The 12,903-nt window shown below is 39.5% G+C and overlaps 1 protein-coding gene and 1 non-coding gene across 2 annotated transcripts; one reads left to right on the top strand and one right to left on the bottom strand.

The window, feature by feature from the left end:
- Window positions 1-1,951: 1,951 nt before the first annotated feature.
- trnaf-gaa lies at window positions 1,952-2,024 on the bottom strand. The gene has a single exon. It is a non-coding gene; the product is annotated as a tRNA-Phe (tRNA).
- A 312-nt stretch (window positions 2,025-2,336) lies between these two features.
- rpn1 (ribophorin I) lies at window positions 2,337-11,082 on the top strand. Its single transcript, XM_041782510.1, has 10 exons — window positions 2,337-2,686; window positions 3,348-3,412; window positions 4,519-4,825; window positions 4,918-5,127; window positions 5,208-5,400; window positions 5,533-5,632; window positions 5,731-5,869; window positions 9,228-9,347; window positions 9,771-10,016; window positions 10,104-11,082. Exons 1-10 carry the CDS (start codon window positions 2,447-2,449, stop codon window positions 10,284-10,286), a joined length of 1,803 nt encoding a protein of 600 aa, XP_041638444.1. The 5' UTR covers window positions 2,337-2,446; the 3' UTR covers window positions 10,287-11,082.
- The last annotated feature ends 1,821 nt before the right edge of the window (window positions 11,083-12,903 follow it).

The following is a 12,903-nucleotide window of genomic DNA, read 5'->3' on the forward strand; positions in this document are numbered from 1 at the left end:
ACCTGGCTATAAGTACAGATATGAAACGGGAGCCCCCAGACATCAGACACAAATGTGAACTGTTGCAGCTTTGGAACAGGCTTGTAAAGATGTCTGATCAGAGACTCATTAAAAAGATGTTTAATTGGGATATTTTACATTGTCATCCCTTGGCCAGCGAGTTGAAGTCATTGTTCTATGCTAGTTACATGTCATTCATTTTTCAAAATAAGTTAATTTGGGACAGTCAGGAAATTAAGAGTACTATGTTTTTCTAAATATGAACAAAAATGTTTTGTTGATGTATGGTGCAAACCAAAACAACAAACACATTGTCTTATAAATCCTGAGTGCTATGTTAACAATAATCTTACAAGAAGAAAATGATCATGCACAGTTACTTTACTTTAAGAGGCACTGGCAGGTTTAATGCCACCTTAGAAGAGGACAGTGTGTTTGTTTTGTGACTTGGGAAACCAAGAACAAGATTCATTCTCTGTTTTACTGTCCAATTTACAATAATTTACCTTTTAGGGAAAGGTCTTTGATTAATGCTGACTTTTTTTGTTGCATGATTATGAAAAACTTGAGCTTTGCTTCAGAAAAGGAACCTTTTTTGTAGCAGATCAAAACTGCAAAGCCTAGGTGAAAATGCAGCATATTTTGTTTCTTAATGAGCTAGGAAAAGATTTCGGCAACTTTAAAATTTCTAGGAATTAATTGATTGTTTTTTAAACACTGCTGTGGTGTTGGCTGGATACTTTTAGGTCACAACAAATAAATGAAGTACAATCAATCAATCAATGAAATCCCTTGATGCAATCTACAGCAGCCAATCTATTACCAGTGTCCCAAAATGCAGGCTGAAAATAAGAACACAGAAAGGGGGACAGAGGCTGAGTGGCAATTATATTATGTTTTCATATGCCATAAAGTCATGCTTTTATCTATGTATATCAATACTGATTGTGTGTCTTCAATTGGAAAGACATCTTTAATTATCCAAACTGGTAAGCCTTGTCTGTACTGATTCAGAAGCAGTTATCATTCTGATTAAAAGCCACCAGAGACTGCTGAAACCCGAGATCAAACCAGGGACCTTTAGATTTTTCAGTCTAACGCTCTCCCAACTGAGCTATTTTGTCCTAAAAAGCATGAAAATCACTCAAAAAATATTATTATAAATAATTTTATGCCATATTTCATCATTCATTACAGGATAAACTTACTCCAGCAGATCATGGTATATAAGGACTTCAGTTTTATTGTCAGTACAAAATTGAGACACAAAACTTTACAGCTGTCATCTTCTTATACTGTATATTAAAGCCAATTAACATAATTACTAAGTATTTGATACCTTTAATATGCCTTCAACCATTAACCAGCTATCAAAAAACATTAACTGGGTGGCTGATGATATCACCATGTACCAGCTCAGCCAATAGACAAATTCAGCTGCAGTAGCCAGGAGTCAACATGTAAAGAGCAGTCACTATGCACATTTCTTACAGAAAACGTAGAATTTAAACTCTTTTTGCTCAGAAAAAAAGAGTCAGACCGTGATTGTCAAACCACGCTTAAAAATAGTGATATACACCACTTTTCACCAGAAAATAAGTGGTCTCAGAGCATGGCTGCATTTGGATTGGATAAAAGATTGTACATGAGATTCATTTTATGGTAATCCATTAAGATATTTACAATAAAATGACTCGTTAAAAAATGAATTAAACGTTATGAAGCGATGAATGTTATCTTTGATGGAGTCGAAAACATGTAAATCAAGATGAGGGCTTATAATTAGAGGTTCTGATGCTGATTGACCGGCAAGTTACCTTTTTATATAACCCCATGCATTTATCAACTAATATCATTACTGGCCCTGCGTCTTCATTCAAGATGCCTTAAGTTTGCCACTCTGTCAACACTAATTTAAATGCAGTTACCCCTATTAAAAGCCACCGATGGCTGCCGAAACCCGGGATCGAACCAGGGACCTTTAGATCTTCAGTCTAACGCTCTCCCAACTGAGCTATTTCGGCCTTGCAAAACCAAAATATCACCAAAAAATTATTTTCCTAATTATTGTGCACTGTATTTCCTCACCCGTTTATGGATAAACTCACTCTCGCAGATGACAGAATACAGTTACTTCAATTTTATTGTCGGTACGAAACCACGACGTCATACAAAACTATACAGTGGTCATTTTATATGTATTAAAGCCACTTAACATAAATATTAAATGTATGTATCAGATTTCAACACAGACTGTAGGAGTTCATCTGCACTTTCAACGCAGTGCGCGTCGGAAAGAGCGCGCAGTGATGTCATCACGTTCTACTGAATGAAGCGTCATCCTTGCTGATGTAGAGCGGCACGGCGGCCTTTCTTTGCTGCTCTACATTTCCCCCCGGTCTTTTCCACTCTTATTCCGCTGTAGTAGGTCTGACTTACTTTCAACATGTCTCGGAACCCACCACTTCTCACCGCCTGCCTGCTACTTCTGGTTGCTCTGAACTCAAAGGTTTCAGCGGACGGTTTGGTGAACGAAGATGTGAAGAGGACCGTGGACTTAGGCACTCATCTGGCCAAGATCAGCGCGGAGATCGTGCTGTCTAATCAGGGACCCTCTGCAGTCAACAGCTTCTTATTGGCGGTGGAGGCTGACCTGGCTCCACACCTGGCATACATCGGAGCTTCGGTGAGCAAAACATGGCTAAATGAAACAAAGCCAACGCCACTGTCTGTAGCCGGCTGGCTAGCATTAGCATGTTAGCAACGTCATTTGAAGAGTGCTCTATCTTTACTTCACTTAGTGTTTACTTTGGCCTGTTACATTGACAGCAGCCTAAGTGAACGAGCTAGTCTAGAGACGACACATGAGGCTGTTGCAATTATGTCCTCTGACTGCATTAACGCAGAGATCCTAGCTTGGCTTGTACGATTTGATTCATTGTGCTTCAGCGGACAGTCAGCTCTGCAAGCTCCAGAGTCAGTCAGCCTCAGTTAGCTACCATCTCACATCTCTCGTGAAAAGTACGAGATGCATGCATGGGGTCAAATACTTTGAATAGAACTGCACCATAAAGCCTAGCATAACATGTAAGATTTAATTTTGATTTGTGTAGGATGTGAGTTACTGGTGTTAACTTCCGCAGTGCTGCACGCTCTCTCAGTGGCTGAATGACACGTATGCGCTGGACAGTTCACTTCCGTGTGTGACTGCGCAGACCTGCCCCTGTCTGTGTATGAAACCCTGACGATACTCCGTGTTCAGACATGTTAAACATTAAATGTCTCTTTAAAACACTAGTATTCAGTGCATATACATCATAGAGCCTGTATTTTGTTGTTTACAACAGGTGAAGGGGGATGAGGAGGAGGATGGCACACTTGAGCTCACACAGACAACAGTTGAGGGCCAGAGGTAAGAGATCAGTCTCTCTAGTTGTCATCTTATTACATTTCAAGACTGTTTACAACATTAAGAGCACTAAACACTTCTGAAACATTTTTTTCCTTCGATCATGATGTAAAAGAGTTGATTCTGGCATTCTTGATAGGACTTTTTATTTGATTTAAGCCTTTAAATAAAAAGGACACTTAAATGTGTCCACAGTTCTTGCTCTAGCATCTTAAAACTGACACTCAAGTGTTTATGAGTGAACTATGTTTGTCTTTGTGGGGGAAAAAATCTTGAAGTTTATTAAACAACTGTTATGATCTCTAAGATGGAAAAAAAAATGTGGTAACAAATGTGTGGGTCCTTTAATTTTGTCAACAAAACTGAACAAAAATGCAAGTGGACAACCTTGATTCTATTAGGGATGCATGATATTGGGTTTTTGCTGATAAAATATACTGATATTTACAAATTAATTTTAGCTGATATCAATACTGGTATTTAAATGTAGTCCAGATCTAAATCTTCAATCCTTAAAACACACCATTCAAAGTTTGAGGATGAACAAATTTCCCTTCAAACTGTTTGAGTTTTTGTAGATTTAAACTATGAGGGTTTAAAATGGCTTCAAGGGTAACTAAACCCCAGAGTTTCACCTGAAGTGCATCTACTCTGCCGTGTCAAAAAGCCTAAAGAATATTTGACACCTTTACAATGCCTTCTATTGAACCAGCTACCCTAAAACCTTAATTGGGTGGCTGATATTACCATGTTTCAGCTCAGCCAATAGAAAAGTTTGATGACCTTGTTGAATCCTGCAGTAACCAGGTTTAAACTTGTGGAGAGCAGTCACTATGCACATTTCTTACACAAAACAGAATATTTAAATACTTCATACTCTGATGTTGAGGGTCGGACCATAATTTTAAACTACTCTATTAAATACAGATATACACCACTTTTCAGCTAAAAATGTCTAGGGATTTAGTTGCACTTTAAATGACTAAAACTTAACATTTTAAGGCGAGGACTAAATATGAAATAGCCACCCTAATGAACACAGATTTACACTATTATTCAAATGTATCTTACCCATGTTTCTCTGATATTTTTAATTTCCCCTCTCTTAGTGGGCAGTTTTTTAAGGTCCATCTGCCCTTCAGCCTTGCAGCAGGTGCTCAGCTGAAAGCTAAGGTTGAGATGACATACAGCCATGTCCTAAAGCCCTTCCCCACACACATAACCCAGGCTGAGCGCCAGCTGGTGGTCTTTCAAGGGAACCACTACCTGTACTCTCCATACCCCACCCGCAGCCAGACCACACGTGTCCGCCTGGCCTCCAAGACTGTTGAGAGCTACACCAAACTGGGCAACCCCAGCAAGAACGATGAGATTATTGAGTATGGACCCTTCCGGGACGTGTCTGCGTTCAGTGAGGTACAGCTCTGCCAAGATCTAATGAAGTTAAAGTAAAACCTCAACGAATTTGCTCAAGCATCCTGTTTTCTTTTATGTTCTATCCTGTCCAGGATACAATGAGGATCCATTATGAAAACAATACACCCTTCCTCACCATCAGCAGCATCACTCGGACCATTGAGGTCTCTCACTGGGGTAACATAGCAGTGGAGGAGACCATTGACCTGAGGCACACAGGAGCCGTCCTGAAGGGGCCGTTTTCACGCTACGATTATCAGCGCCAGTCAGACAGTGGCATCTCATCCATCAAATCCTTTAAGGTGTTGTATTAAACATAAACAGCTGTTGTTTGTTTCACTGATGTGATGATGAAGCTAAATGTGTTTTTCTCCCACAACAGACTATCCTTCCCGCCTCCGCCCAGGATGTCTACTACAGAGATGAGATTGGCAACATCTCCACCTCCCATCTGCAGGTTCTAGACGACTCTGTTGAGGTGGAGGTCAGGCCTCGCTTCCCCTTGTTTGGAGGCTGGAAGACCCACTACATCATTGGCTATAATCTGCCCAGCTATGAGTACCTGTACACCCTGGGTGAGTTGATCTTCAGTATCTCTATAATCAACCATAGTAAAGAAAACTGATTCTGTTTATGTTCTGAAGAATCTCTCCAACACAAGTACATCCCTAGATGTGTTTTTAATATGTGACATGACTGTATCCTAGGTGACCAGTATGCACTGAAGATGAGACTGGTTGACCATGTGTATGATGACCAGGTTATCGATTCCCTTACTGTGAAAATCATCCTGCCAGAGGGGGCGAGGTCAGTGTCTAAAGGAAAAATGGTTCTAGTTCAGTTTTAATGACATTTTTGAATTACAAGATGCTCATTTATCATATTTCCCATTCATATTTGAACAGAAATATCCACGTAGACACACCTTACAAAATCGACCGCATGCCAAACCAGCTGCACTACACATACCTGGATACCTTTGGCCGACCAGTGCTGGTGGCCACCAAGAACAACCTGGTGGAGCATCACATTCAGGATGTTGTGGTAAGAAACAGTGAGAAAGTGTGGAGTTTTTGGATTGTTTATTTTTACGTGTGTGTATGATTGACTAACAGATTACTACCATGTTGCTTCTAAAGCTGTATTAACCACATATGCAGGTTTTGAAAGGGGAGTGATGAGACACTCAGCTCACTAAGCAAGCCAAGGCATGATATTGAGTTCATAAGAAAAGATTTTTGCAGATTTTAAGAATATTTTGATAACAAAATATAACTTGAAATTTGTTTTTTGATTGAAAATGTAAAACAATGCATGCCTATTTGGACATTCCATTTGACACATTTTTACTTCTATATGATAATGTATCCCATCCTCAGTTTTCTTCACTATATACACTTTGATATATTATGAATAATAATACAACTCAGCATCATCTTTTCTTGAGGTGGTTTTAAAAATCTGAAGAAAACAGAAAGTTGTATTTTAAAAATGCAACATTTTACATCAGTATTTAATATCCTCTGTTAGGTTCATCAGCATTACAAGTGACAAAAAAAGTCTTTCTGCCAGACAGTATTTTTCACATGACCTTTGACATTTCACATAGCACACACTCACTTTAGTCGGGCAAAAAAGCAGGGAGCATTTGTTGTTCTGCAGGTTCTTTGCAGACGTCATGCAGTAGTGGAGAACACCGGTTGATAAAAAGGGCCATGTTTTGAACTGTTGACTATGACAAGTGTTCAAACTACAAAAATGAATGTTTTCTTGATTCTTAAGCTACTTTTTTGTTCCTAAAGTAGTGAAATATTCAGGCAAAAAAGTTTTAAAGTCAAGGAGAAATGGTAGCAGGCATGGATTAATAAAGCCTCTATCCGTTTTCACAAGTTAGTCTAGGTTGATTTAAAGTTTTGCCATGTTAGCACATTAAATTCTGATCTTGCCCATATTTCCTCAGCTGATGTCTGTCCTGTTCGTTGTGAGAGGCAATCTGTCTCTTTTATGAGATCCAGATTAGCTCAGTGGAGCTGGTTGTTTGCACCCCAAATGGCCCTTCACTTTCTAACAGTTTAGCTTTCTAAATGTGGTTTAAATAACAGATGATGGGGGAAAAGAAACTGGCACTCAAACAGGAGCTAGCTACCTTGGCTCACATTAAAGAGCCGTTTTTTAGCACAGGCTCATTCGTAAATGGCACATCCCTTGGTCACTCACCACACAAGCTGTATTCGGATGATAGTGTATCACCGTTTCAATTAGAAGCATGTTTGTGACAAAATGAGAATTATTTTTCATATGTTAAAGAGGCTTGGCTAGCCTCTTAGCTCAGTACAAGACTCCTGTCTCCCTTCATAAGGCCAGACAAGGTCTGCACTACTGAGTAGTTCATGATATTGATCCCCTTCATGCCAGGTAAATTGGTTAAACTATGAAGTGAAAATACTCTTGTGTAAAGTGTGGGGATTGTACTCAATGTATTACAGAATTTTTGGATGATAATTGCAGCACACAGATCCATTTAGAGCTGTAAAGTACTAACTTCCCTCCGTTCTCATTCATTTCTAATGGCTGACCCTCAATGGATATTTGGGATTATGTGATTGCAAACAACCTACATCTTCAGCTTGTTGAGAGAGTGCAAAATCTCTTTGTTTTGCTTGAAGCTGCGGTGTGTAACAGGCTGTAACATTAGCGATGCTAAGTTGAACACAGACACAGTGAGATGAAACAGAAAAATCGAAGCAGCAAACAAATAAGAAATAGCTACAGTTTTACAGCTCTCTGCATTTATGTTTACCAAAAAATTGTGTTAAAGCATATTTAAAAAGATTAAATTGTCTTCCTGGTTGTACAGCCGATCTCCAGGGTGCATATCAGAATGGGAAATTGGCACCCACCATCAGCCAAATGCAGGTATTTTGAGCAGTGTCTAGTCAACCCACCAGCCACTGGGGCTGTTAATAAAAGTAACATAACAGACTGAGTTTGTTGGGTAAAAGAGCTTCAAGGGCTTTAAAACAATGTTTCGCTGGTCTTAAGTCCAAGATAGTTAAAGTTGAATTCAGGCATGAGATTGCAGGAATCAAGCACAAAATACTTCATCATCGCAAGTTTGACACTGATAGAGCAGAAAAATGGCACATGAATTTCCAATGCCCGTGTATGTAATGCAGCAAATACATTTTTAAACTGCAAGTCAGGGACTGATTGAAACCATCAAGTCCCTGTCATGATGGCAGCTTCTTTGCATCTACTGCACTGATATCTTCAAGACAGTTTTCATGTCATAGCCCCAAGGTTTAGAGTCATATAAGGGTTTAAGCTCTAACAAGTATTAAAAAGTCTACTGCATTGAATTTGTTGGGAGTAAATTGTAAATTAATGTTTTACTACAGTAGAAAACAAATCACACATTGTTTCTGAGAATGAACGGAGTTCTTTTCCCAATGACCAGGATACGAGCTCTGGTTTTCAAAGAGACTTTAGTGTCACTAACTGAGTCATCATTAGATTAACCAGTTTTATTGAATTTTCTTGTCCTTGTTGTAAAGGAAGATCTGACTTAATATAACATGGGTGGCAGTAGATCAGTGGCAGAGTCTGTTGTCCCCTGTTCATAAGCTCTTAGCTTTGCTAGGTTCATCTATATGAGCTGCGTTAGATGTTTTCATTAAGAAAGAGATTTTCTCTGTAAGCAGACAGTTTTGTCAGCCATACTGAATGTTTTTAAATTGTGTTTTGCTTCTAACTTTAAGTTTTCTTAACCATCACCCTAAGGGTAAATTTCAGCCAATTTTATTTTGGAAAGCTCTAGGACCCATACAAAAAGTGATTCATTGCTGTCCAAAATTTACTCAAAATCTAAATAGATTCCCTCATAACCTGAATTACAAGAGTGTCTTGCTTTGAAGCCTAGCATTTTTGAGCCCTGAAACTTCTGTTTTCAGTTTTATACACAGAACTCTATTCAAAGTACGCAGTAAGTGTATGATCATTATTTTCTTAATATGTGCTAATCTAATTTCGACAACCTCAGAGCAGACAAAGCCTCAACACCTCCAGCACGCTAATCTTTGTGAGCCAATGCCCCCAGGATCTGTGTTGTTGAAAAGCACACTTTACTCTGATTTAACTACCAGTTACTAACCTTTACAAACATTTCCACCAATGGTCAGGTAAGACTTACAATGGAACTATTTTCCTATTTGCAGATTAATGGGTAAAATATTTTTTCTCTAGTGTGTGATCAGAGCATCATCCCTAGAAACATGCTGTTTATCATCAGGCTGTGACAGAGATATAACTGGCCTTCAAATAATGCTCACAGGGAAGAAACTTAGAAGTTGTATGAATTTATATATTTAGACCTAAATCAACAATTTTCTCTTGTGATTTCCAGGTTCATTACAACTTCAACAAGATCCTGATGCTGCAGGAGCCTCTCCTGGTTGTTGGCGCCTTCTACATCCTTTTCTTCACTGTCATCATCTATGTTCGCTTGGACTTTGCAATCACTAAGGTAATACGATGTGTCCCTTTAAAAGAGTATGATTCTCATTTGCAATGCAAATGATCTTCTTAATGTCTTTGTACATTGTGATGGAAAATTATGTTGCCTTTATTTTCCAATAATCAGTAGTAGTAGTAGTAACAGACAATGTGTTTAAAGAATTTAACTTCTATTTACACATTCATCACATTCAGTCAGCCTTTTAGTATGAGCTTTTTTTTATTTAAAAGATGGGCATAGAAAATTAACTCCAGTTTCAATATGCAATTGTTTGTAACATCCAAAATAAGACCTTTTAAAATGTCATTATCATAAAAATATTTTTGGCTATTTTTATTTTTGTCTCATTCTCTCCTCAATGTTTCCACGACCCCCCTTCAGCATTCCCACTGAAAAACGCTAAAAGTTTCTATTTCATTGTTCTTTGTTCAGGACCCTGCAGCTGAGGTGCGTATGAAGGTGGCCTCCATCACTGAGCAGGTTCTGACTCTGGTCAATAAGCGCCTTGGTCTGTACCGGCACATGGATGAGGTGGTCAACCGCTACAAGCAGTCCCGTGACACTGGGGCTCTAAACAGCGGGAGGAAGACTCTGGAGGCTGACCATCGCACCCTAACCAATGAAATCAGCTCACTGCAGGCCCGCCTGAAAGCCGAGGGCTCTGACCTGGCTGATAAGGTGAGCAACATGTTAGGGAACACTGAGAAATGGAATGAGTATAATTCACTAAGTACAGTGATTCTAACACCTCCTCTGTGCTCTCAGGTCGGGGAGGTGCAGAAACTAGACGGTCAGGTGAAGGAGCTTGTGTGTCGCTCCTGCCAGGAGGCAGAGCGGTTGGTGGCGGGGAAGGTGAAGAAGGAGGCTTACATTGAGAGTGAGAAAACTCTAACAAGCAAGAGACAGGAGCTCGTCAGCCGCATTGACAGTCTGCTGGATGCCCTCTAAACTGCATCTACCACTCTGACACGTAAACAGACACACAATGATACAACATACAGCCGGCTATTTGAACGAGTGAGAATAAATACGATGTGATTCATGCTTACACTTATTTTTCACCATCCTTGAACTGACACATGGACTTCTCATCTTAATGTGAGTGATGGGTTTATCTAAACACTGGTGCCTTTGTGCCTTGTGATAAACTTGAGGTCACTGTGCTCAGCTCTACAGCAGATGCATTAGTTTTTGGCTTTTGTTGTTCAGTTTGTTGAGCTACACTTTAAAAACATCACACCTTGCCCAGACTTTAAGTGGCATTTCCATGTTTGAATCTGGAATTTCTATTTCTTGCTCCCCAAGTTTGTTTGGTAATGGGTTTATTTTTTACTAAAAGCTGAGTGGCTCAAGTGTTTTCAGTCTCTTCACTCACACGTGCTGTTGAATTGAAATTATCTACTGTCCACTTCTAAAGAATGACAGTTATTCAGTCTTCTCTTTTGCACTTACAGCTTTTCTACTCAGCCGACTGACGTTTTATTTGAACATATTCAAAGCTCTGATTCTGTGTCATCCCAAAAGCTCTTTGTTAAAGTTCATCATTCATATTTTCTACATTTTGTATGTTTTTTTTTTTTTTGTTTTGTTTTGTAAATGGTATTTTTTGACCATGAGATTAGTGAATACAGGAGGAGATTGTGTTGTACGGGGAAAAAGATGTGGGAGATTGGACACAGATGTTTGTGAAATGGGCAATGATATGGAAAGCTGTCAAATTTGGAATAAAGTTTTGAAAAACTCATTATTTGGCATGTTTTAACTAAGCATGGATGGAGTAAACAGATGATGGACTCATGTTTTTTTTTTACAAGTATACAGTGCTGTGAAAGTCTTCACTCTTCCTGATTTCTTATTTTTTGCATTTGTCACACTTAAATATTTCAGATTAAACACATTTTCATATTAGACAAAGATAACCCAAGTAAACACAAATGCCGTTCTAAAGTCATCTAAACCTACCTGGCCACATGTGAAAAAGTAATTTGAGAGTTCAGTTTCACTTGCCACACTCAGGCCTACTGCCAGACCTGAAAAGCAACTAAGGAAATTGAGGAACAGATGAGAAACATTCATTGACATCAGTCTGAAAAGGTTACAGTGCTATTTCCAAGGCTTTGGGACTCAAGCCAAATGTGGTGAGAACCATTATCCACAAATGGAGAAAACTTGGAACAGTGGTAAACCTTCCCAGGAGTGGCTAGCCTACCAAAATAACATCTTAAGACCTGCAGACCTCACTGGACTCAGTTAAGGTTAGCGTTTATTTAACAATAAGAAAGAGACCGGGCAAAAATGGCATCCATAGGAGGGTACCAAGGCCAAAACCACTGCTGAAGAAAAAGAACAAAAGGGCTCATCTCACATTTGCCAAAAAGCATTTGATGATCCCCAAGATGTTTGGGAAAATATTCTGTGGACTGATGAGACAAAAGCTCAACTAATCATACCAACAGCCATACATGTGGTGGTTGTGTGATGGTCTAGGGTTGCTTTGCTGTTTCGAGACCTGGGCCACTTGCAGTAATTGATGGAACCATGATTTCTGCTATCAGAAGATCATGAAGGAGAATGTCCAGCCATCTTGTGACCTCAAGCTCAAGCACATGTGAGTTATGAAGCAGAACAATGATCCGAAACAGACCAGCAAGTTCTTCTCTGAATGTCTAAAAAACATGAAATAAAGGTTTTGGAGTGGCCCAGTCAGAGTCCAGACTTAAACCTGCCCGAGATGATGTGGCATGACCTCAAAGAGGTCGTTCATGCTAGAAAACCTTGCAATGTAGCTGAATTAAAACAATTCTACAAAGAAGAGTGGGCCAATAATCCTCCACAGTGATGTAGAGACTCATTACCAGTCATCGCAAACACCTGCTTGCAATAATTGCTGTCAAAGTTGGCATTAGATTTAGGGGAAATTACTTTTCACATAGAGCCAGGTTGGGTTGGATGTTTTCCCCCTTTATAATTGAAACCATTGTTTAAAACTGTGTTTTGTATTTACTCAGGTTATCTTTGTCTAATATTAAAATCAGTGTGATGATCTGCAACATTTAAGTGGGACAAATATACAAACAGAAATCAATGGGGCAAATACTTTCACACAGCACTGTAAAATAGCGTATTTGTTCGTTTGGTGGAAGCAGTACCTTTAGTTTATCAAAGGAGGGCACACAAGAACCAAGAACCACTGTACATGATTTCTATTCTGCAATGACTCATTCAGTGCCAGTAAATGCTCGGCTGAACATAAAGATAGAAGTATGTCATCCTCACACACATTTACACTCTATCTGGTGCCACTTTTAAAACTGGCACCTAGGAGGGAATTTCCAGCACATTGTTCCATTCCTTGTTTAACAGTAGCCCCACCCTTTGCCCTCCTCCCTGGTCAGCGGAACGGCTGCTGTGCCTCCATCCCAGTCAGAGCCCAGGACAAACATAAGGGTCAGTCTGAGGTCACCACTTTCCCTTTGAGGTCACAAGAGAGGTCCTGGCAGGTCATTTCCTGCTCCGTAACAACAGACCCTGCTCCCCTCACAATGATTACGTTCCCATATTGTAT

This window comes from Cheilinus undulatus, linkage group 3 (assembly GCF_018320785.1).
Source record: "Cheilinus undulatus linkage group 3, ASM1832078v1, whole genome shotgun sequence".
Taxonomy (NCBI): Eukaryota; Metazoa; Chordata; class Actinopteri; order Labriformes; family Labridae; genus Cheilinus; species Cheilinus undulatus.

Bases quoted from the DNA above. Each gene is read 5' to 3' on its own strand.
- rpn1 (XM_041782510.1), top strand. From the start codon at position 2,447: ATGTCTCGGAACCCACCACTTCTCACCGCCTGCCTGCTACTTCTGGTT. The intron at 3,413-4,518 runs GTAAGAGATCAG...CCCCTCTCTTAG, and splicing joins ACAACAGTTGAGGGCCAGAG to TGGGCAGTTTTTTAAGGTCC. The intron at 9,348-9,770 runs GTAATACGATGT...TTCTTTGTTCAG, and splicing joins TGGACTTTGCAATCACTAAG to GACCCTGCAGCTGAGGTGCG.